A 24873-nucleotide genomic window follows, 5' to 3' on the forward strand; every position below is an offset into this window, starting at 1 on the left:
GGCCAAATTCCTACACTAGTACAGACCATGAACGCAACACTCCGCGTTGCATAGAAACCACCAAACCACAACGCAACACGTTTTTTGAAAGTGCATCTAGTGGTGCTAGTAACGGTGGTCCTATGATGGCAACTCCAAAACATGTCTCTCTCAACTCTGAAGCGTAAACAGAGACAAAACGGTCATTGATCTTGTGGAGCAGATGCGCGCATTCCAAGTCAAGCTGGACCATTTCGCGACCGACTTGAGTACGGGTCGGATGCTGCATTTTCCGACGCTCCGCAAACACATCACATCCCCGACACAAATCACGGATGTGATGACAGATTTCATTGCGAGGTTGAAAGAGAACTTTTGCCGGTCGATTGGATGGACTTGCTCTGCCCACAGAGGTGATGGGCTTTGCCAGAGACCCCTTCACTGTTGCAATAGAGGGGGACGTATCAACCAGAGCAAAATAAGTGGTCCCCTGCACCGACGAGGAGAAATGTACCCTGGAACTTATGCATTCATCCGTATCCATGGCACAAGAGCAGCGCGAAGTTTTGGAGTGATGTCAAAAAACAGCAGTTCCCTAACGTTCAGAAAGTAGCTATCTGTGTGCTCAGTATGTTTGGATCAACATACAAATGTGAATCAAGCTTTTCACACATGAACTGAATAAAAAGTAGCACTCGCTGCTCCCTGACTGACGGCACTCTTCACCAATGTCTTAGGATTGCATTGGCATCCTATGAGCCAAAAATCACTGCTCTTGTTCAAAACAAAACATTTCACTTCTCCCATTGAGAAAGTCAGCGATGACGAATCACAAATGAGGTGATAGTAAGCACCTAGTTTACTATACTTAGACGTGTAGTCACTGTAGTGTAGTATTCATTTATATGTTAGTTACCCTTATCCCTTGTTATGGGTTTGTGCACTGAAGGGTTTGACAGTTCTTTTTGTATTCATTTAAATGCACTTTGTAATGTGTCTGGGTCAAATGTGATCAAAACAATGTGATTTTTGTTTTTACTTGAAAAGTGAAAAAATAGTAGGCCTATTGCTAGAGTACTACCTCTTTTTGTTATATTGGAGCTCTTTAACTGTTTGTTAATGCACTTTTTGATGTGCATGTGTCATATGTATCCAATTTTATTTTGTAAGTGAGGACATTTATTAAGACTTCTATTATTGTATTCAGTTAAATGCACTTTGTGATGTGCCTGGTTAAAAAAAAATAACCTGAATATTTGACTTCTAAAGCAAACAAATATAATGCTACAACTGTGCACTTTTTTTTTAATGCACTTTGAGATGCCTCAGATTCTGTTAAATTAATGCAAATTTGTTGTGTTTTTATGCACTTTTTGACGTACCTTTGTTAGATGAACAATGAATACAAATTGCATGTTTTTCATCGCAGTAATATGTGTTGGTTTAAAATTTGTCATTTACAGAATAATTCTGTCTTTACTCCTAAATATTTAAACATTTTCTGTGTGTTGACATTTACGATCAGCCCTGCTCCTTATCTTCCGTAAGGAATGTGATAATGCAGTCGTATGTTGATACTATAAGTTTTATGGCTTGACCTAGCGGACATAGGGGGTTTTGCGAGTGTGAGAACGCTGGCTTTCTAAGCTCCACAGATGTGAGAGACATCTACTGTGTCTGCAGATGTTTACGCCCATCCCCAATATGTGGATTTGACTCTCTGTAAACTAGTTATAAGGTCTACCAAAATGCGAGGCAGATCAGAATTGACATGACAACCCACCCGTGCAGTCAGAACATTTTGCTGCTGTGACTTGTGATATGAATTCTCTGGCCGTTGACTTGTAATAAACTATCATTGTTTGACATCAAAGCTCCAACTCTCCTCGTGTCTCTCTGAGTCCTGACTCTCCATTGCTGCAGAAGTTTTCCTTACAGTCATTAACCGCTTTTTACAGGCCGCTGAATGTCTGGCCCAGCTGAATTTTTTAGTTATAAAATCTGGCCCAACTGAATGTGTAATTGAATAGCCCTGCCCTAGTGCATGTAGCCTATTGCTTATATTAATGCATGTGTGTTGCTTGGCATCGTTAAAAACAGCAGCGCAACAGGAGCAAAGAAAACAACCTTTTGGTTTGTTTCCCCCCTTTCCAACAATCGGCAACCAAAATAACCCTTAATTCAGTTAAATGTGAAACTTTCCTGGCTCTAAACACTTTCCCCCCAGTGTCTCTCTGATGCTGAGCAGCGGCTGTTACTTTGGAGGTAGACCATTACATTTGCTAAACAAAATGACAAAAATCTCCCAAAAAAACAGCCGCTGATGTACTCAGCCAACAGCCAATACTTTCAACCATTTGCCCAACTCCAGCCATGACTAAGAAGGATGGATACATCAGATTTTGGGTTGAAAGAAGGGACACCTCAAAAAAACACAGAATGACAAGTTAATTCCTAGTGTACAGCACTATAACTTTTTGTCTGTTCTTACATGTGTTCTTACTTTTGGGTTCAGGAAAAGTTGAAACTGGCCTGCTGCTGCAGTCTTCTGTGCTGTGTTGTTCCACTTCATATTCTGTGATTTCTTTCATTACATCAATGTGACAAGTCACACTTGAGTGTCCCCTCCAGAGCTTTGCACGCAAGACAACAGACAAACTCATTTGATTGACTCCTGTGCAGTGATTGGTTTACTGCTAGGTTAGGTTAGAGTTCATGTGTCCCAGCAGGAACACTTGGTCCATATTATAGTGGGATCGAAAAAGCCCCTACACAGGGACATCCATCAATAATTTCGGGGTCTGGTGTTTATATGAGTAGTCATTTCATTATGCCCCATTGACTTCCCTGTTGGTGCCCCAACCGGCTGTGTTTGAGATCATATTTGTGCATTTGTTTTCTTTAAAAACAAACATACAGCATGGTGTCTCTGAGGAGGAATGTCATGCCATGTGCACAGAAGTGAATGAAGTGAAGTGTTTACAGGTCCATGTGTGTGTTGTGTGCATTCCAGCTGTGCGTGAACATGACCAACGAGCGGCTGAGGCAGTATGTCTCTGAGGTGCTATTCCAGCAGGAGCAGGCTGAGTGTCTGCAGGAGGGCATCGCCATGGAGACCCCCCGCTACTCCAGCAACCAGTCAGCCGTCCTGGACTTCTTTCTTCAGGTACGTTGCTGGTTTAGACCGGTTCAGTCCAGTTAGTCTGCTATGATTCAACATTGCACACACACGCAGAGCTTTGGCAAAGGCTTTTACAAGACTTACATTTAAAGTTGGAAATGATTTCAACAAATGTGAAGCTGTTTCTCTCATTTATATAAAGTTACATTACTGGTAGGACTGGTGGTGTCCCATGTAATGGAGACCTGTCCCTTTTATTGCATGTGACCCTTTTACCTTAGATTTTTTTGTCTGTCTACAATCTTTATCAATTATGACCAGAATCCAAATAAAACTCTCAAACGAATGAAATGTATCTGTTATCATGAGGGACGACTATACCCTACGGTGATCAATACAAGTGTCATAATGGAAATAATTAATTACTATTATTATGAAAAGTGCTTTATGAAGATTACATAAACATGTGGTCTTCTGTTTGTTCCTCACCCAGAAGCCTCAGGGGTTGCTGTGCGTGTTGGATGAGGAGAGCCAGAGCCTGCGGCCGGCGGAGCAGAGTCTGTACAAGAGGCTGTCAGCGCAGCTGGACTCATGTCCCACTCACGGTCTGTCTCTAACGACCAAGGATGGCAACGGAAACCCACCACCCAAAGATCAGGGGCCAGCCTTCACTGTCAGCCACTACGCCGGACAGGTCTGTCTTTATTACATTCAAATGTTTATATGTATTGAGAGGTGGTAGGGCTTGGCATACGTGAATCAGGCACGATTAATTGCTCGTCAATCAATATCTGGTCCATGGAAAACCCAATATATTACACTACAGCCTAGCTCAAATTGTGAACCTAATGCGGACCCATGCCCATTTTTTTAATTCATTACTTTTACTCCTAAAAGACAGTCCAAAAGTTTAAGTAAACATGAACAACGTTTCTCCCAAATCCAAAAAGTGCTAAAATGTTGATGTCATCAAATATGCTTGCTCTGGCACAACCTTTATTGTGCCAAGGACCAGAAGGCGCATTATTAAGGAGGTGTGTGTGTGTGTGTGTGTGTGTGTGTGTGTGTGTGTGTGTGTGTGTGTGTGTGTGTGTGTGTGTGTGTGTGTGTGTGTGTGTGTGTGTGTGTGTGTGTGTGTGTGTGTGTGTGTGTGTGTGTGTGTGTGTGTGTGTGTGTGTGTGTGTGTGTGTGTGTGTGTGTGTGTGTGTGTGTGTGTGTGTGTGTGTGTGTGTGTGTGTGTGTGTGTGTGTGTGTGTGTGTGTGTGTGTGTGTGTGTGTGTCATTTGTTTTCAGAAGATATTATGTTAGTGACGTTCGTTCTGGTGCACGTCCGACAGCATTTAGCACTACATCGAGATTAAGATTAAACTAATTTATTTTGGGAACACCCGCATATAGGCTACCTATGAGTTAGCCAGATGTGTGTAAATTACTGTCGGACAGACACAAACACACCGAACACACAGAGCTGAGCAGAGCACATACACACACACACATCATGCGCCTTGGTGACTGGACATCTCCTTCATAAAACTAATAAAAGGGGGAGTAATCGGGCAGTTCGATGTGTGTAGAGGTGTGTGTGGTTAACACGTAGCAGCCTGCAGTCACTCTTAAGCTGTTCTGATGAAGGTAAACACAGCGAAGGCGGTGCGTAAAAAGGCACAACTTTACCCGCTGGTGCTTTACTTCTCAGAGGCGGAGTTACACGTCCCGCTGCCTCCTGATGCTGCAGCCATTTCATGAAGTGAAGGAGGTTTTCCTTCTATAAAACAGCTGCGGGCAGCAGGTACTGTGAGTGTCCCGGACATGGATTCATAGATCAAGGCAGACTGGTTTACAGACTCTCCTGTTTTGCCAATCCGGTGCTTAAACAAATAGCTCTACACCCCTGGCCGACATGTCCTTAAAATGAAGTCCGAGTTATATCTCAAATAATGTATGCACTGCCATTTCCCCAAATAAACATAACAGTCTGCAATCAAACAGTTGTCTCCTGTGCGCTCCTCTTCCTACTTGGCGCACCGGTAACTTTCTCGTGCGCACGAGAGGCCTGAGTCGCCGAATCCCTCGGAACATCATAAAAGCCATTTTTAACAGTTTTCTAGTGAAAGTTTAACCAGGCTACTGGATGAAATAATATGACTGGTATACTGTAGGTGCAAAAATTAAACACTTAATATTATGATAAAATATTTTTATATATTTATAATTCTGCAAATATTACGATAAACTCACAGCTATTTCGCGGCCCGGCAGTATCACCTCCGCGGCCCGGTAGCGGACCGGGGGTTGGGAACCCCTGACATAGACCATAAATAAATAAACATATCCTGCAATTCCTTCTTATCTTATCTAAATTGGGAAAGATGTTTCACAACTGAGAACACTACAATGGAATAAAGCTCATTGGGTTTTTACAAAAACTAACCATCACATCACAAAACATTCACAATATCAGTCGCGCATTTATTGTCTTTGGAGCTGCTCCAGACATAATACTTAAGGAAATCCCAAGTTTGGGACCTACTGCTCTGCTTTCTGGCTTTGAGACAGAGTAGCTCATATTGACAAATGTTGATTGAACTCTCCTGGGCCATGGAAATTACATCTTTGGGTTAGACAAATTCAGTTACACCATTTTTTTACTCTCCAAAGCCTTAAAAACAGTCTGTTTACAGAAGAAATGACCAAACTGACCCCCTCTTCTTCACTACTGACATTTTTCTTGTATCTTAGCACAAACATTAGATTCCTTTTCTTCAAAAACATTAATAATATTTAACTTCAAACTGGCTCATTCCCTACATATTGTGTCTAAAACTGCAATGTAACCAATGTCATTTCCTTATGGAGTATCATAGTTGAGGTTATTGTTGTTGTGCAGAGGCACATGCTAAAACACAATGTGTATGTGCTTGTATTAAAGCTGCCTTTTTCCCTTTATTGGAAACTTTATGACTTTTTAAAAGCCAAAAGTCCAGTGACAAAAATAAGGTCTTAAGGTATTAAGACCTTTCAAAAAAATGAATAATAGTTCCATTCACCTATCCGTACAAAGTACTATGCAGCAGGAAATTGCAAACTACATAGTTGTCATTTTTCATAATGTTGCTTTCCTTTAAAAGAGTAGATTGCGATTGTCCAAAAGTTAAGAAGTGACAAATAGATAACGTTTTCTTTTCAACTCCTACATGAAGATGTTGTAAAGGATTACAAATAAAATGTAGTGTAAATGCACTGAATATCCATGTGTGATTTGTTTTCCCACCAGATTTCATATGATCTCACAGGATCACTCGCAAGAAACAAAGACTGCCTTCCTCAGAATCTCCTGTTTACGATGAAGTGTAAGTACCAAATGAAAAACACACATATGAGCACATTGTGGCGTCAGAACACTTAAACACAAAGATGCACTCTTGTTTAAACTAACAGCACACAGAACCACTCTTTGTCTAAGTGTGCTTGTGTTTGTATGTGTGTGTTTCATCCCATATGCAGCAGACAGCTCCGTCTGTGTGTATATTGTCTATAGAAGGTGCCAGATGTGGGGTGTTGTGTTTAGCAGGACACAGGCAGTCTTTGTGTGTCTGCCAGGCTAGCCTTGCATCCAGCAGCCTAATTGCTATAATTTCCATGATGAGGCTAATCTTCTAAAGGCAAGCTCTTCACTCACACTTGGCTGTTGTCCCTCCGTCTGACCCAGTCGACGCGTCGCCACCATTCAGCCACACACACTGACATGCACACGACGTGGTTACTTTTTATGGATGTCATCTCTTCCCCACTTAAAGCTAAAGCCTTAAAGCTAATACAAGAGCAGAGTGATCTATGTAAGTCTATACTCAGGAGGCGGTGGAAATAATTGCTTTAAATGAAAAGACAATTACACTTGAATCTGTGTGTGATTAAATCCTTAAATGAGTGCAGGAGTCATGTTTGTTTTTCTTTGCTTGGTACTCCTACCTGGCACCATCCTTTCTCTTTCCCTCTCCCTCTCTCTCAGCCTTTCAGATGAGAGCCACACTCCCACGTTCACACACATGCTGTTTGGCTTTCTGAATGGGCTCGTTGTTGTGGTCGCGCCACGTGTTGTCGAGTGGCATTGTTCGCCCCCTCTTGTTGCCCTCAGATTGTTTACATGGAGACTAACTTTCCTCCTCTTAATCTTCTTCTGATGCCTCTCTCCTTTCTGTTTACCGATTTCCCGATCTTTCTTTTCTTTCTTTCCATCTTATTGTTCATTTCACCTTTCCTTACTCTCCTCCACCCCCTGATTTCCACCAATGCTGTTGCTTCTTTTCATCGTTATTTCCCTCCCTCTCTCTCTCTCTCTGTGTGTATGTGCTTGGTGCCCCGCAGCCAGTGAGAGTGTATTACTGCAGCAGCTCTTCCAGTCCAAGCTGACTCAGACTGGTTCCCTGGTGCCAGCAGCGCAGGGCCGTGCCGGGCTGAGGGGGCCTAAAGCCACCCTGTTGCTCCACAGGATGCCACCATCCTCCCTTGTCACTGTCAACAGTGTCCCCCAACAGCCCCGGAGGTACCGTGACCTTTCCAAGGTACAGTACGAGTCTGTTGTTGCGCTGTAGCTACGCCCCACTTAATAATACACCCAAGCATCTTGGTTGTATTCATTAAATATATTCATGCTGTGCCGATCAGAAAAAAAAACAGGAATAGTCCTTCTGCGAAAAACAACAATCTAATTTAAGCGACTTCCCTCCACAGTGCTATTTATAAACCTCTGGGGATTTGATTTGTTTCTGACAGAAACGCCACAGTCATGTGATCAGATAATTTACTTATGAAATGCAGGCATTAAAAAACTAACACCTGACAAAAATACTATCAATATTATGTTTTCAATCAATCCTCCCCCTCTCCTTTTCTCTGTCTTAATTTGATTGCTTTTAAAATTTAGAAAAAGCATATTATACTGGTGAACTTTACACTGAACTGGAGAGGCTTGCTGGTTGTAACCTCCTGGGGGTCCTGCCCACTGTCTCAGTGTCTCATTAGCCATCTCTAGAGAACAGGCTTACATAAGACCTCTCACCTCCCAGATCTGTGCCAGCAGCCTTATATGGTAACATTAGGTAATGTGGCATCACTACACTAGTTGTAGAGAAGGCAATACATGCCATGGGTTGGGTTGTAAAGCAAAGGAAACAGAATAATTATGACTGAGTAGTTTAATTAATTGTTTAGTGTGCTTTGCAAACATCCTGCACAGAATCAAGACAAAAGGAATCGAACAATGTTTTGTCGTCTAGTCAAAGTCACGTATCATGTGATGATTATATTGTAATGATTCCATATTCCTCGGTGTCCTCTATGATGCACATCTATCTCATATGTTTTTCTCTCTATTATCTTTTTCCATTGTCAGATCTTGAAGAAGAAAGGATCGAGTTCCTTCCTCCAACGGCTGGAGCGCTGTGGGCCCATCACAGTGGCTGTCCAGCTGAGGGTAAGAAACACCCCATCTCCCAGTTTTTGACAGCATAAGCCCTATTTCTACATCTCTAAGTCATAAACCATGATGATTGGTTTTATGTTCCATGTTGACCTATTGGTTAACAGTTGTTTCCCACGGTCGGATGTTAAGAGTCTGCCGTGTGTAGCGTGGAGTTTTGAACTTCCTCTGCATGTGCTTCTCCCACACAGTGATTGCACTCTAAATTGTCCATAGGTATGAATGTGTTTGTCTGTCTGAATGTGTTAGCCCAGTGACCTCTGTCTCTCCGTTTCTTTCAGTCCTACTGCGAAGTAGTAAAACATTATATGAACAAAAAAAGTCAATATACAAGTTTAATATATATTTTTCTGCCAATCAGAGAAAAGCAGTATACTCATTTTCTCTTGTCCTACCTGTTCCTTACAGAGTATACCTCCAAGCATCTGGAACAGATCTTGAATGAATGAAGGGATTTGTTTTTGAAACTTAAGGGTTTTTTGTGAATTAAGTTTTCATCTCAATAAACCGCTGGACGTATTTTTTGATTGCATTCAGAAGGAAATGAGTTCAGTCTCTGCTGGTGACAGAGGGGGGCTGACATGTGTCTCAGAGCAGCAGTACCTTTGGCTTGAATGAAGCCACTGTATTGCACAATCAGAGTTGTGGGTTTTTGGTGGACAAGTCCCTCAGGGAATGGCAGGGAAGGAGAGAGTGGGATGAAGAATGAAGCTGTACCAAGGCAAGCATGAAGCCCTCATGAATGAATGAACAATGAACAACAACCATTGTGTGCCGTGCGCATTTGTGTGTGCGCATGCACATGTTTGCAGGGAGGAAAGCATACTGGTAGTGACGTTCAAAGTCGAGGAGTGAGTTGTTGATCGTTGTACCCAAGGCTATGCAGAGCTCAGGCTGACGTCAGTTTGAGAAGTGTAAGAAACACAGATGTAAGCGTTTACGTAGATGTGCGTGTCTGTGTGGCCCTGGAGGCAGCATCTGGGAATTCAGGGCTGGAAGAAAAACTCTCTCACACTCACACATCTTTCTAAAGAGCTCTTTGTTTTTTTGTTTCCACCCCAAAAATCAGACCACTTTGTCTCAAACACTATGTGATCTCACTCCAGTCACAAATCCAGTTACAACATCAAATAAAGCAGCCAGAGAGCACTGCCTTCCCATGGCTGGCAGTGCACAATAACAGCACAATAAATGTTGTTAATGCTTTTATGACTGTAAAAGTACACGTGGGTGCCTTCAACTGTATCTCCTCTCCTTTTTCCCCTTTCAGAACACACTGTCAGAAGTGATGAGTAAGCTGCAGGCTTGCACTCCTCACTTTGTGGAGTGTGTGCGCCCCAACACAAGCGGTCAGCCCGAACGTTTTGACAGCTCCCATGTGTCCACCCAGCTGCAGTACATCGGGGTGCTTGAGATGGTGCGCATGATCCGTTATGGATACCCTATCCGCCTCTCCTTCCCAGGATTCCTCAGCAGGTCTGTATCAGAGCATGTTGCCAAATGATAAGAAGTCTTCTTCTGAAGTTATTGTACTCTTCTTAAATTGGAAAGGTTTTACAATGGATTCCTCTGATTTCTCTAACTGACGTTTAGATAGATTACACTCCCGGCAGGTCAATGTGATCTCTGTCAGTTTATATATGACTGGGCGAACAGGTCATAGCCTTAGTAAAGATGAATGTTTTGTTTATATTCTTTTGCCACAGGCCTGGACTATAGGTTAAATGTATTAAAACTCTCTAAGAAGTCATTTCATTTGCATGTAACAAATGACAGCAGCCTTCTCTACCTGTCATAATGATATCATATTGAACAGGATGTCACGCTCACATGCAGACTGACACATTAGCACCAACAAGTCACTGCAACCGTTAGTGTTAAAAGGACAAAATGCCCGTGAAAGGCTTTTAGTATGATTGGAGTCACATTTCCCATGTCAGCCCGACAAACACATTAACCAGTCAGTTGTGTGTAAGGTCTCCGTGACCCCAAACCTGAATTTTAGTTCTCCCCCTCACCTCCTCTCTTTACTTTTTCACTACATCCCAGGCTTTCTTGCTAAGTAGTAGGTCCCTCTTAAACTGCTCCTCGGCCTTATCTCACAAGCCTTTTTTTTGCTCTTTCTATTCGTAAAGTGGAACACCATCACTCGTCATTTTTCTTTCTTTAAATTTATGCCTCTCAGTTTTATTGTTTGTCTCCCCTCTGATTCTGAGAACTAGTACACTACTGAGGATTGAGCTCTAAATCCTCAGTCTGTCTCCCAGCCTCTCTCTCACTCTTTTTGAGGATAAAGGGATTAATATGACATTCCTGCCAGATAATAAGAGAGGACAAAGCTGGTCACATGACCCCACCCCCCAAAAAGTTTCCACTACCCTGCTGTAAGCATCATCACATTACGGACACGGACACACACACACACACACACACACACACACACACACACACACACACACACACACACACACACACACACACACACACACACACACACACACACACACCATCAACCATGAGGTTTGGTTGATGTGTGCTGCCTTTATTTGTCCAACACTTCAGGTTTCTGGTCAAACATACACCAAGTGTTATTGAAACTCATATATAATAGATTTTCATAAGGGAAAAACAGAACAGGGAACCATGTTGAATGCTGAAGTGAATCCAATATAGATTGGAGTGTTGTCTGTACATAAGCTGCCACCAGCTCCTTTGTGTTTTTGATGGATATACCTTGTAGAGCCAGGACTCTCATTGTTCCAGCTGTAATTGAAAGAGTCCTGCTGAGGGTTTTGTGAAAGCTGTTAGTTAAGCTGCGCGTGTGTGTGCTGTGTGTTGTGTGTGCTGTGTGTTGTGTTGCTGAGCTTGAGTGAGTATGGTAGTAAGTGTCATACTATATAAGTTTAGCCAGCCCTGTGTTGTATGATAATCTCCTGGCCATGTGTGTGACCAGCAGATAACTGAGCATCACAAGGACCAGCTGGTCACTAGAAAGTGCAAACTTAACCGTCTGGAAAGGGTATACACCAAAGTGTGTATTTTCAGTTAATTAGGAGGAGGTTATTTTGATCGTAATATTATAATCAGGCAACTCTTTGAGTGCAAGCTGGTCCTCAGATTGTTCTTGTACATTGTGAACTTAGAAGTTGTTTGACTACATCAAGCATGGGGGGAACTAAGTGGAAGAGCAGGGAGAGATGACAGCTCCAATAACAACATCTGAAATATCCACTTCAGGTATAAACCGTTTAAAAGGGTGCAGTGTGTTGGATATGCAGCAAAAAGTGCAGGTTACAAGGAGTTCACCTGAGTTCACCCAGTCGAGGCAGCATGCTGACATTAAACTAATCTTGTTGCCTCCTCTTTTTTCTAATTGGTATTATAATTTCTCCATGAATCCATTCCTTGCTATCCCAATGGAAACAAGCGTTTGTTTGATTTTATTTCTCTTTGAATTCTGTTACAATATGCAATGCATTTGAATGGAAACATGGCTATTTTCTGGAGTCGAGAGGGAGAAGAGATAGACAAGCACCAGAGTGGAGATTGTCAAACAGTGTGTGTGATGGTTGGGTGGTTGCTCTCTTTTTTGCCAAACACTTCCTGCAGGTTGTTACAGTGATATGTAACGTTAGACAGGTTGACAAGGGGTGATTGAGCCACGAACACACTATTAATAGTCTCAGGTGAAGACCTGTGGCGGCTTGGTTGACACACAGTCCTCCATTTCTCCAATTTACCATCTGTCCAGTCAATTTGGGGATTGTACAGAGCGGGACACGGTTTCATCAAGACTCAAGGAAAAGTCAAGATCAGCAGACAGCCATCAAGAGAATGGACAATGATCTTTTCTCAGCTAAAAGGAAATCCCCACATTTCATCTCATGGAAATTGTCAAACTGGTCACCTGCCACCTTGAATCCATGAAAGCAATATTGCGTACGGGATGAGTGCATGTGATTCCCTCGAGGGATCTTAGGGGACACCATCAAATGCGAGACAAGGGGGGGGGGGGGCAAACGAGGAAACTCTAAATCAGGGGTGGGGAACCTTTTTCCTCTCAAGGGCCATTTCAATTTTTTCAACATCCTCCGAGGGCCGTACAAATTATTGACCTCTGCTTAAAAATCACAGCACATTCATTTGGCCTTTCTTTCATGCTGTGCAAAGAAAAAGCAACCTCTTAATCCAGATATCTTGCCATGACTCGCGCATGCATGCATGTGCACGGTTGTGGCATGACCACCAAACAGAAAGATATGGACACAAGATGTGTGCATATGTATTTAGTTTCCTATCCATGGACATGATTTAAGTGGGGGGGACCTAACCTCCTCTAGGGGGGTCCGGGGGCATGCTCCCCCGGGAAGATTTTTTTTTAAATATTGAAGTTGAAAGCATCAATCTGGTGCACTTTGGGAGCAAAATGAAGAGATCTATGGAAACATCTCTCAACACCCATATGAAACAGAACTGTAAGCAGATTTACTTTTTCTTTATGGATATTTTACAAATCACTCTCCTTTTAAACTGTATTCTTGTTTATTCTTGTTTAACAACTTTTTTTTACTGTCATATAGTATTTTATACCTGTTTACTTTATTATCTTGTTTTATGATAACTATAATGATCATATAAAGATGTGCCTTTACCTCACTGGTTGGAGAAAAAGCTTCTTATATTCGTTAGCATAGCTAACTAACCAGATGCTAATAACAAAGTTATTGACTGTATGATCAGAATGACAGATGAACAGATCGCCACTGGGCTTACAACTAAGACACAGCCACGCAAAAACTGCAGCATGTGTAGCCTACGGACTTATGGGTACTGCAATTTTTTGAAGTCCCGGAACGGCGTTCTGGTGCTCTCCGTCAGCACTGCACCCCTGTCAGGCGAGACATATACCACGGGATGACACGTTAGGTTCGTGTTGTGTTCAAGGACCATGACCGTTGCCAGGAAAAACAGGTACTCGCTTGTTTAATTATTTTGCGGTATAGATTTCTTTAATTTTTTTGCGTGTGTTTATAAATTACCTCGAGGGCCAAACCAAATGGTCTCGCGGGCCAGATACGGCCCGGGGGCCGGAGGTTCCCCACCCCTGCTCTAAATCATTGTCAGCTCTGATCTTTTACCGGATGCTAGTCAAGACTAACTGTCTATAACCTTCCTATAGACAGAAAACGGCATGTGAATCTCCATATGCTTTTTTACATCTAAGCGAACACTGAGGAAGGAGAGAAGAACAGTGTGTAATGGTAAAATAGTGAATATATCTTGTTTTCTGCCATGATGGTAAAAGAAGGCAGCACTCAATTCACAGAGTGTACTTATCAACTGTATTGCTCTGTCTTTTGATCTGTAACTGGATGAAGTATATATTGTAGATCTGATGCAAGATCAAAGAGAGTGTGGCAAGCAGATGCTCACTGCTCTTATAATGTGGTGGCCCAGCCTGGCCGGGGATGGCCTGGTGAGTAAGAACATCATCGATCATTTAAACACTTAGATGGCTTAGCTTCCAGGGCTCAGGGAGTTCTGTATCTTTTTCAATCAGCCACAGCACAGGATGTTTCTTAGTGTCTGAAACTGCTTCCAGGCTTCCCTCCAGTGGTCCAGTTTGTCCTGGTGGACGAGTTATAATGGCCCGATGTTTGCCAGGAAATGTACTTAAACAATGTTTGCTCATGAATTACTTATTACTTGATACTAATTGTAAATGTTATGATACTGAAACCATGTTCACCTACTGGATAAAATACATTGAATCCCAAAAATGTTGAAGCATCACATTTTTAGGAGTAGAAACTGAAGTTTGAAAACTGGATTTCAATTGTATTGCCACTCATTCAAATCCCCATTATTCTTCATTCAGCATTGCACAACTACTCAGCTCTGGTTTGTGTGCATTGCGTGCGAGTGTTTTGTGTTCATACAAATGGACCTTTCTGAGTGTGCCTTTGTCTGACGTGTGTCCCCGTTCTGCTGTTTATACATTAAGGCCACGCTTAATTTGAGTGGCTGCCACTCACAAAGACACCAGTCAGCCTGGCCAAAGTGCCATTCATATCTTTCTTTCTTTCTCTCTCTCTCTCTCTCTCTCTCTCTCTCTCTCTCTCTCTCTCTCTCTCTCCTCTCTCTCTCTCTCTCTCTCTCTCTCTCTCCCCCCCCCCTCCACTGGGTTCAACACAGACATGGCCAATGAATGAACACAGTCTTGGCCAGAGAGGAGCTGCTGCAGAGTGGGGGTGGACTACACTGCCGTCTTCACAAAGCTCTTTCTCACATACATTCTTATCCTTTCCTCACATGCTCTCTCTTCTCTAAACCGCCTTTTTTTCTTTAATCTCCTTGCCTTCCTGACCCCGAGATATTTTGTATTTCTTTAGTCCTTTCACTCTCTTTATTTCAGTCTTTATCTTTCCTTTTCCCCTCTGCCCGTTTTCTCTCATGTACATGCACACTATCGCAATTGTTCCTCTTTCTATTTGTCACTCTTTCAAAACTATAGGTTACTTACGTAACCCCAGTTCTCAGAGTAACATGAAGTGAGATGTCTCACTATGGGATGCGCCTCATCGCGGAGCAAACGGAAGCATCAATCTCATTACGCCAATCCTGATTGGCTGGTGATCTTGACGTCAGCGTCAGGGAATTCACCCCCTATAAGTAGCTTGCGCCACGACGCATGCGTCATTCAAAATAAGCACCTCTTCTCGCTTCACCATAGCAAGGAGGGCCGTCTGGTGAGACATCTCACTTCATGTTACTCTGAGAACTGGGGTTACGTAAGTAACCTATAGTTCTCATTCATAACACTCCGTTCGATGTCTTACTATGGGAAATTGTAGCTCCCGTATTGTCAGACGAGCTTATCTCGAAAACCAACCAGAACAGGTAGAGCTCTGACTCAACCAGGTGCCCAGCACTGCTTGAGTCACACTGGGAGCAGAACGTCCAGCCTGTTAAGAGGCGGACAAAAGTGAGCGGCGAGGACCAGCTCGCCGCTGCACCAATGTCTTGGATGAGAGACATCCTGGACAGAGCCCAGGATGCAGCCAGACCCTGAGTCGAAAGAGCTCGCGGACCCGAGGGTGCCTGCGAACTCTGACTCGTATGAGCCCCAAAGCAATTGCTTCCACAAACCAGTGGGAGAGCCGTTGCTTAGTAACAGGCTTGCCCTTATAAGGGTTAGCCCAGGACACAAGGGGTTGGTCATTATTACATTACATTACATTACATTACATTGCATTTAGCTGACGCTTTTATCCAAAGCGACTTACAATAAGTACATTCGACCAGGAAGACACAACCTTGAAGAAAACAGAATCATATAAGTACATCAGGTTTCATAGAGCCAAACATTTCAAGTGCTACTCAACTGGCTTTAGGTAAGCCAGTCCTTTATTAGTATAAAAGTGCTCCGTTAATAGTTCTAACGCTCGAAGTGGAGTCGAAAGAGATGAGTTTTCAGTTTGCGCCGGAAGATGTGCAAGCTATCTGCCGTCCTGATGTCAATGGGGAGCTCATTCCACCATCTTGGAGCCAGGACAGCAAACCCACGTGTTTTCGCCGATGGGAACTTGGGTCCCCCTCGCAGCGAGGGCGCAACGAGTCGTTTGGCTGATGCAGAGCGTAGTGCACGCGCTGGGGTGTACGGTTTAACCATGTCCTGGATGTAGGAAGGGCCAGATCCATTCGCAGCATGGTAAGCAAGTACCAGTGTCTTGAAGTGGATTCTAGCAGTTACCGGAAGCCAGTGAAGGGAGCGGAGGAGCGGAGTGGTGTGGGAGAATTTAGGAAGGTTGAAGACCAGACGAGCCGCTGCATTCTGGATGAGCTGCAGAGGTCGGATGGCACATGCAGGTAGACCAGCCAGGAGGGAGTTGCAGTAGTCTAGGCGTGAGATGACGAGAGCCTGGACCAGAACCTGAGTCGCTTTCTGAGTCAGCTGGGGACGTATCTTCCTGATGTATGACGAAGCACCCTTGATCTGTCCCTGTACGTGCGTAAAGCACGGGCTGGACACGGCAAATCCGGCCGCTGTTCCCCGGAGGAATACAGTGGCGGGGAGGATGCCTCAATGTCAAATGTGGTACCTGAACCAACCACCTTAAGATAAAGGAAGGGTTGGGCTTCAACCACACTCTGTTTGCCCTGGGGTGAACTGAGTGCATGAAGACTGTACAGATAGTGCATGAGTGCCACTGGCTCGCTTGGCAGCTGCCAGGGTCAGCTTCATGTCACACTGTATTCAGATTGTACCACTTACGGGCCAGGCCCATAGAGCCAAGCGCTCTGGGTGTGGGTGAAAGATCGCCCCCCCCCCCGCTTGTCCCTGCGTAGTGGGAGCTGCCATGGCTGCCCGCACAGCAGCTGATATATCTCCGCTAGCCAGTACATAGCTGGCCAGTGCGGAGCTATCAGGATAAGTGTGTGGCGTTGCTCTCTCACTCTGGCCAGAGTTGGGGGTATCAGAGCCAGTGGTGGGAACGCGTACAGAAGGCCCGGGGGCCAATCGTGTGCGAGTGCATCCACGCCTAACGGTGCATTTAGATCGCGCATCGAAAAGAACAGCTGACACTGAGCGTTGTCTTTCGATGCGAACAGATCCACCGCAGCTCTGCCGTAACGCACCCACAGCTGGCTCACAATCCTTGGATGTAGAGTCCAGTCTGCATAAAGTGGTATACCTCTGGACAGTAGATCTGCCCCGAGGTTCATCACTCCCGGTACGTGCGTCGCTCTCAGAGAGAGGAGACGCCTACCGCTCCATAGGATCAGTTTGCGCGCCAGTGTGTGTAACTGGAGAGAACGCAAACCCCCTTGGCGGTTAATATACGATATTGTGGTCGTATTGTCTGTCCTCACAAGGACGTGATGTCCCCTGAGGAAAGGCAGAAAGCGTTTTAGGGTGAGAAACACCGCTAAAAGCTCCAGGTAATTTATGTGCGCCCGCTGGAGGTCTCTGCTCCAGAGACCCCTCGCCGGGCGATCTTCATAAATACCTCCCCAACCTGTCAGACATGCGTCCGTGGTGACCACTTTCCGTGAAAGGACAGCACCCATAGGCACACCTCGTACTAGAAAAGTCGGGTGCAGCCAGTGGCGCAGTGCCATTACGCATTTCACAGTAATCATCACTCTCCGCGCGCCATGGCACGAGCCGCAGCAGAGATGTGTGAGTGAGCATTCTGAACTTATATCTTTTTAGATATTTGTTCAGAGCCCTCAAATCAAGTATTGGCCGAATTCCGTTCCCTCCCCGTTTGGGAACGAGGAAGTACTTGGAATAGAAGCCGCCCTGACTCTGCTCGGCGGGTACAATAGATATAGCCCTCTTTTCTAGGAGTGAGAGAATCTCTCTCTCCAGAATATGGGCTGACTCTCCTCGGGCCTGCGAATGCAGAATGCCCGAGAAGCGAGGGGGGGTGACGGTCACTTGGAGTCTGTAGCTCCGTGTAACTGTCTTGAGAAACCCAAGCAGATGTCGTGAGCATCTCCCGCTGTATGCTCCTTAGAGCCAGCTGAGATGTCACGTCTCTTCCCCTCTGAGTCTCTATTTGTTGTGTTATGGGGCCCTCCAGTGTCTGAGCACTGTGGTGCCCCATTTCGACAATCCCCACCGACACAGCGCATGCGTGTGGTGGTGGTGCCCTTACGGCTCCAGCCGGCACTGCGCATGCGCGTGACGGTGGTGCCTTCACGACCCCAGCCGGCACTGCGCATGCGCGTGACGGTGGTGCCTTTACAGCTCCAGCCGGCACTGCGCATGTGCGTGACGGTGGTGCCTTCACGACCCCAGCCGGCACTGCGCATGCGCGTGACGGTGGTGCCTTTACAGCCCCAGCCGGCACTGCGCATGCGCGTGACGGTGGTGCCTTCACAGACCCGTCAATTGTCCGCCCTTTGAGAGAGGCCGTAGCTGCTCTCAGAAGGGGAACAGTTGACGGACTGTTTATTGTTTTTATTGTTTTTCTTTTCATTTTTTCGAGCTGCGCCCTTGGCTTGAAGCCTGGATGCGTCAGCGGAAAATGTTATATGACAGAAAAATCAATAAGTGTGTGACATGTGTTTATGCGGACTTGAGGATGGTGTTGAGGCATCTCTCGAGGCGGCGGGAACACATTTAGAGCTGGGGAACCGTAGACTTCCAGCTCTGTCACAGAGGGGAGAAGGAGGGGCTGTCACGCCGCTCGCTTCTTCTTCCTCGACTGCTGGCCGAAATTCTGGGTTGGCTGCGCCTGGGCTGCAGCCGGAACCGGAGATTTTCTAGGCCAGCTCGCCCTCGTCCCCTGCCTGGGCTGGGGACTCGGGGCGGACTGCGACCTCTGCGTTTTCGGTATTTTGAACCGAGCAGGGTTCGGGGCAGCTTGGACGAAGGGCTGCCGCTGCGAAGGCAGCGGCTGGGCCCTTCGAGGGAGGCAGAGGTGGAGGGCCTCGTCCTCCTTCTTTTTCGACTCGCATCTCCTCTGCATGGAGGCAAGAGCGGAGCCGAAAATCCCCTCGGGAATGATGGGCATGTCAAGCACATCCTCCTTTTCCCGGTCTGGGAGGTTGGTGAGGTTGAGCCATCTAGCTCTTTCCTGCACCACCATGATCCCCATTGTTTTCCCCGTGGCCTGGACGGCGCAGCGTTGGACACAGAGACAAATGTCTGTGACCGCGGCCAACTCATCCAGAACGGCCGGTCCAGGATTACTCAACATATCCTCACAGAGCTCCGCTTGGTATGGGGTTAGCAGTGAGGAAATGTTCAGAGCCCTGGCGGACAACGCTGCGGCTCTGTAGGACCGTTCAGTCATGGTCGACTGGAAACGGTCCACCTTCGCTGGCAGCGTGGGGTTCCTGCTTGGTGACGGGCCCATCCTCGGTAGGAGGTGGGCTGCCACCAGCAGTTCCATCCGCGGTATGCGGAGCAGGTCGAGCCTCTGCGGGCGAGACCATGGTGAGGTCTCGCCAGGAGCTCCCGCCTGGTGAGGCGTGGGGCTCCGTTCCCACGTCTCTTGCCGCCACCGGGTCCCGGCCTGACACGGCGTGGGATCCCGGTTCCGCAGCTGCCGCTGTTAGTGAGCCCCAGACCGACACAGTGAGGGGCTCAGTCTCTGCGGCAGACGCCCCCGTGTCTTGATTGCCAAACGGCGAATCAGTGGACATGAGGGAGTCCTGTTCCAACAAGCTAGCTTGGTGTGCTAGCCGTCGGTGGAGGCTCTTTCGGGTGAAAAGGGCACAATGCCCGCACGAGCCGGGGTTGTCGATAGCCTCCTGGGCGTGTTCCAGCCCGAGGCAGGACGAGCAGACCTGGTGTGAGTCTGTGCCTGCTATCTTCAACCCGCAGCCGCATGACCGAGCCTCCGAGTCCCTGACTCCTCTGGTGTGAGGGGGAGAGGCGTCCATCTTGTTCGCCTCGTGGCGTGGAGAGGACCCGCTCGTAACAGGTACGTCGTTGAGAGAAAAAGTGTTACCAACCCGTCCTTAATCCGGAGAAAAAGGGACGGTGTGGGTCCTTTGTTCTCAAAGAATATTGACTGGTGTGTCAATATACTTCTAATCCTTTTCTCCTCCGAGAGAGAGAAAAAGAAAAGCGTCCTCGCTACCGTGGTGTCGGTAGTAAGGGGAAGCTAGCTAGCAACAGGTGCGTAGCTAGCTTGAGAAAAATCAAAACCTTACCTTACTTTCCGGGGAAAGAAACGGCGAGGTCGATTTTAATACTAACTGGCGTTAGTATTACCGTCTTCTTGCGAAGCAGAAGGAGTAGCCGGCGAGCGCCCGTCGACCGAAATGGTTATATTTGGGTTCAGTCTGTGGACTGTTAAGCTTGTCCGGCTACTATAGAGATGTGCTCTGAAGCGAGAAGAGGTGTTTGAATGACGCATGCGTCGTGGCGCAAGCTACTTATAGGGGGTGAATTCCCTGACGCTGACGTCAAGATCTCCAGCCAATCAGGATTGGCGTAATGAGATTGATGCTTCTGTTTGCTCCGCGATGAGGCGCATCCCATAGTGAGACATCGAACGGAGTGTTATGAATGAGAACAACCCTGGCCCTTGACTAATCAAAATGACAGGAAAATAAATCAACCAATAATCTTGAGGTTGCTATATTCTCGTGAACACAAACACACACTCGCACACTGGAAGCACGCAGGCCATTTCACTAAGTCATAGTGGCTGCCTGAAGCAAATTACATTATTGTCCTGGTAACCCGGATGATTTATGAGGAAGTCTATTTTACTGTAGCTTTTATTTGTCTTTTATGATACACAATGTGTTTTATGGCCAGATTTATTTTCCGCCAACGTGTAAGGTCAAATCCTACCGCTTGAACCTTGTTTCTTTCCTCACTTCTTCATTGCAACAGAGTGGATGAGAGAGATCATCTGTATTCATACAGCATGTCACAAATGCAGCACATAGGTCATGTTTTCTATATGGCCAGTTCCAAGTGGGTCCTCATTACCTCCCACTGATGGATAAAGACACACATTTGTAGGTTATTAAGTTACCTAGAGCAGAATATCCATCATTTCAGAGTGACTAGTGGGATGAATAGCAAGGACTAGGCAAAGCCAAAAGGATTTGAGAATTTGGCAACTGAAATAGGTGTGTGATGGATAGGAGCAGCTTCAGAGAGGAAGGGAGTGGTTCAAAATCCAGCTGCATTACCTTAAGCATCTTTGTGACGCTCAATAACAGGGATCTGATTCCTGTTGTCACATGGAACAGCATTGGTGCACTGTAACCCTCCATTTAAACTCTTATCAAAGGCTTTATTTCACTTCTTTGACTCCACATGAAGCCCCCTTGGGTCTTGTAAAAGCAGGATCCATCGATGGTTTTCGTATCCTCACAGGGAAGGTCATGAGTTTACAGAGTTCCTTTGTGTTTTATGGGCCCAGTGGGATGGTGTGTGCTGTCTGCAGAACTGGTATTAACATACAGAGAGGGTTAGGCAGAGTTCAGACGGAACCCACTCCTGCAAATCAAACACATCCAACATTCACGTGCACTTACTTACTCACTATTGACAACACAAGTGGTTACTGCCTCCAGCCATCTGCTTGTTATATTTCGTCATCGTGATGTCACATCTTCAGCGGGCTCTGTATCTTGTTGATAACAGAAGAGACCAAATGCTGACTATCCAACTGATATGAAGTTTAACTGTTTTGTGTATTTCATTCAGAAAATATACATTTCCCTTGATGTCTAATAGGTTATACAATTTGCTCTTGTTATAATGAGGTGTGACAAAGAAAAAAAAGACAGGATTGAAAATGTGGGACTGCCTAATAATATTCTTGTGTTGCCCATGTCTTGTTTTATCACGAACATCATCACAGTTTAACAATTACATTTGAGATTTGTAAAACTTTACAGTAATACTGAAGTCTTTCAAATTTTACATTAACAAATTAATTTACCTACATTTCCTGGACCCTTATTAGACAGGGGCGAATTCTCAACCTATAGTCTTAAAAATAAGAAAGTGTGTCTCCTGTCAACTTTAGTATTTATTTTTTGTATTTAATCATTGTCATGTTCTTGTGCATATAACTATGATCTAAGATGAACTAAGTGTATCATTTTGACTACGTTCTTTTTTCTTCTGTACAATTTTGTATATGCTTATCGCACTGTGTTGCTGATGGGTCGTCCTTGAGCAGGTGGCTCAAAAAAGTTTCTGCTAATGAAAAGCACAATATATTATTATACCACTCAAATTTGTTGTATCTGGTACAATTGGGAATTCATTTCATAACCCAGCTTCTGTATGCCAATATAAAGAGCAGTATATTTTTCTGTTATTGGATTATTTGTAAACATTTCTGCTCACTTTCCCTTTCACCCCCACCGTCCCAGGCACAAACAAACCACTGTCTCCAGCTGACCATTCATAGCAACCGTTGCCCGCGGCAACACCAATAGGAACAGATGCTGTGTGGCTGGTCTGCCGTATGACCCCCACTGAACTTTGAACCCATTGTTTCTGAGAAAAGACGCATTAGCGTCAAATGTTTAAGTTTCGCTCTTCAGCTTCAATATCTCTGTTGTTATCTCTTTGTGTCTCAGATATAAAGATCTTGTGGTCCCGACTTTGCGAGACAAGAAGAAATTGTCCCCTGAAGAGAGGTGTCGCTCCGTTCTGCAACAGTCCAAACTCCAGGGATGGCAGGTGTGTGTGTGTGTGTGGTTTGCCTCTTTTTCTGTCCCCATCAATAACAAAAGATTTGCCAAATGACTTAATCCCTGACCGTCTATTTGAAAAATCCCATGGAATTTTTGACTACTCGTTCCAGCTGTCCCGCCTCATCATCATTCTCCTCACACACACTCAGTCACACGGCAGCGCAGACCCGTCCGCCCCCCTCTCTGTCCTGTCTACCAGACTGCTGTTGTGTCTGAGTGTGTGACCCTACAGGTCACAGCAGCTCCAGCCTCACACACGCATACAAACTCCTCCACAATGCCTTGCAGACACCTTTTCATCCAGCTTTGCTCAACACACTCACACAAGCAACACTCCTACAAGTAGCGTGTGTTGAAATGAATGGTGTGTGTGGAAGCATGTCACCCCCTCAGTGCTGTGCACCTGTTATAGGGTGACCTCTGCCACCCCCAAAATGCCCTCTAATCCAGGAAGTGAATGCCGTGTCAACATGCAAACTCCATACCCTGCCCACACTCCATACCCACCTATTATCATGCATCACTGCTACATCACTGCTCTGCCATCTCTCAACTAACAAGGCACTCTCTTCTGAGATTTCCTGACAGCCAGACTCACAGAAGCTGGCGATGATACCACTGTAGTTTACAACTATGATTTGTGTTGTGTGTGTAGATGGGCAGCAGCAAAGTGTTTCTGAGGTACTGGCAGGCCGACCAGCTGAACGACCGCTGCTATCAGCTTCATAAAAAGATCATCACCTGTCAGAAAGGTAATATCCAAAATAACGGACCAATAACACTTGTTATTACTTGAGTGTTCAGCTGTCTTTCTTTTACTGACACCTCTGACATCTCTGTCTTCCTCTCCCCTCTTCCTCTTCCTCGTGTCTCAGTGGTGCGTGGCTGGCTGGTCAGACAGAGCGTTCATCGCAGGCTGTCCTCACAGCAGAAAGAGGAGGGCGGTGTGCAGCGCTTCCTGCAGGGGGCAGAAGACATAGGGATGCGAACCTATGACCACTTGGTCATCCAAAATGCTTCCGACATCTCAAGAGAGAGCAACCGCCTGCGCTGCCATGGCAACAGCCTTATCAACATCCTTGGCAACAGCCCACCACTTGGTGAGAGGCCTGAGCCGGTGGGCAAAGAGGAGGATCAGCCCATGAAGAGGTATATTAGCAAACAGCCTCAAAACTAACACACCTTTAGTCCGATTGGAATATGTCAATGTGCAGTCAGTCATTTTGCATTTACAAACAATATACAGTAACATAAAACCAAATGAGACGGTTTTACAGTGACTGTATTTAACCTGAAAGGTAATCAATGTGCAGTTACTGAAATGTACAGGATTTATGATTGTAAAAAGCAATCATTGGCCTCCATAAGTGTGTATGTGTGTTTCTGCATGTGTGTGCCTATGTCTGCACAAATGTGTGCTCTTTAATGATGTCATTGTATCCCTGTGCGGTGAAAGCTTTTCATTGTTAATTTCATGATGAATAGTCAGATAATGATCTGTGTTTGTCAGATTGTATTAGTAAAGTGTTGCACCAATGGAAGGCTATCCTTATGTCAACCTCTCCGCATGCTAATACAACATATCATTAAATTGGAATAATCCTGCAGGGCTACGAAAGGGTTAAAAATGGGTTTTGGTAATACCTCAAATGTGACTTTGGAATTGTAGTACTAATACATCTGTAAATGCAGACTTGGGATGTTTTATACTTTCTATGGTACGCTGCATTATATATGCATTTATTATTTTAATAGAATCTTTTAGCAGGAAGCATTACCATGTGTGTTGATTACTGCCATTGTCCCATGATACTGATTTTTCTATCTCCGTCTGACAATGATTTGTTAACAAAATGCTAAAGTCTGAAAGCTTTCTGACTAAATATATGTTTATTATATTATAACAATATAAACACATATAGGATGTTTGCTTCTAAACATCATCTTAGACAAACCAATCTTTTTCAAGCCTGTCAAACTAAATAAAGTGGAAAAGACTCACTATAGGGTATTAATCAATGAGCAATTGGAAACGATTAAAAGACAATTAGAAAATGTCACCGCACTGCAATGTACTGACATTTTTTAACGTGTTTTGATT

The 24873-nt window shown here is 45.1% G+C and overlaps 1 protein-coding gene across 7 annotated transcripts in view; it reads left to right on the forward strand.

Annotated features, from left to right (window-relative positions):
- Positions 1-24873, forward strand: part of myo16 (myosin XVI) — a 114880-nt gene that overhangs the window by 69312 nt on the left and 20695 nt on the right. For all 7 annotated transcript variants that reach the window (XR_004570627.1, XM_034232341.1, XM_034232337.1 and 4 more), the window contains exons 22-30: positions 2993-3145; positions 3594-3794; positions 6375-6450; positions 7466-7662; positions 8493-8573; positions 9850-10055; positions 22656-22758; positions 23428-23524; positions 23648-23921. Coding sequence is in view for 6 of the 7 variants with exons in the window: in XM_034232341.1 (XP_034088232.1) it covers positions 2993-3145; positions 3594-3794; positions 6375-6450; positions 7466-7662; positions 8493-8573; positions 9850-10055; positions 22656-22758; positions 23428-23524; positions 23648-23921 (1388 nt within the window). In the remaining variant the exon portion in view is untranslated. The remainder of the gene's footprint in view (positions 1-2992; positions 3146-3593; positions 3795-6374; positions 6451-7465; positions 7663-8492; positions 8574-9849; positions 10056-22655; positions 22759-23427; positions 23525-23647; positions 23922-24873) is intronic.

This window comes from Gymnodraco acuticeps, unplaced genomic scaffold, assembly GCF_902827175.1.
Source record: "Gymnodraco acuticeps unplaced genomic scaffold, fGymAcu1.1, whole genome shotgun sequence".
Lineage (NCBI taxonomy): Eukaryota > Metazoa > Chordata > Actinopteri > Perciformes > Bathydraconidae > Gymnodraco > Gymnodraco acuticeps.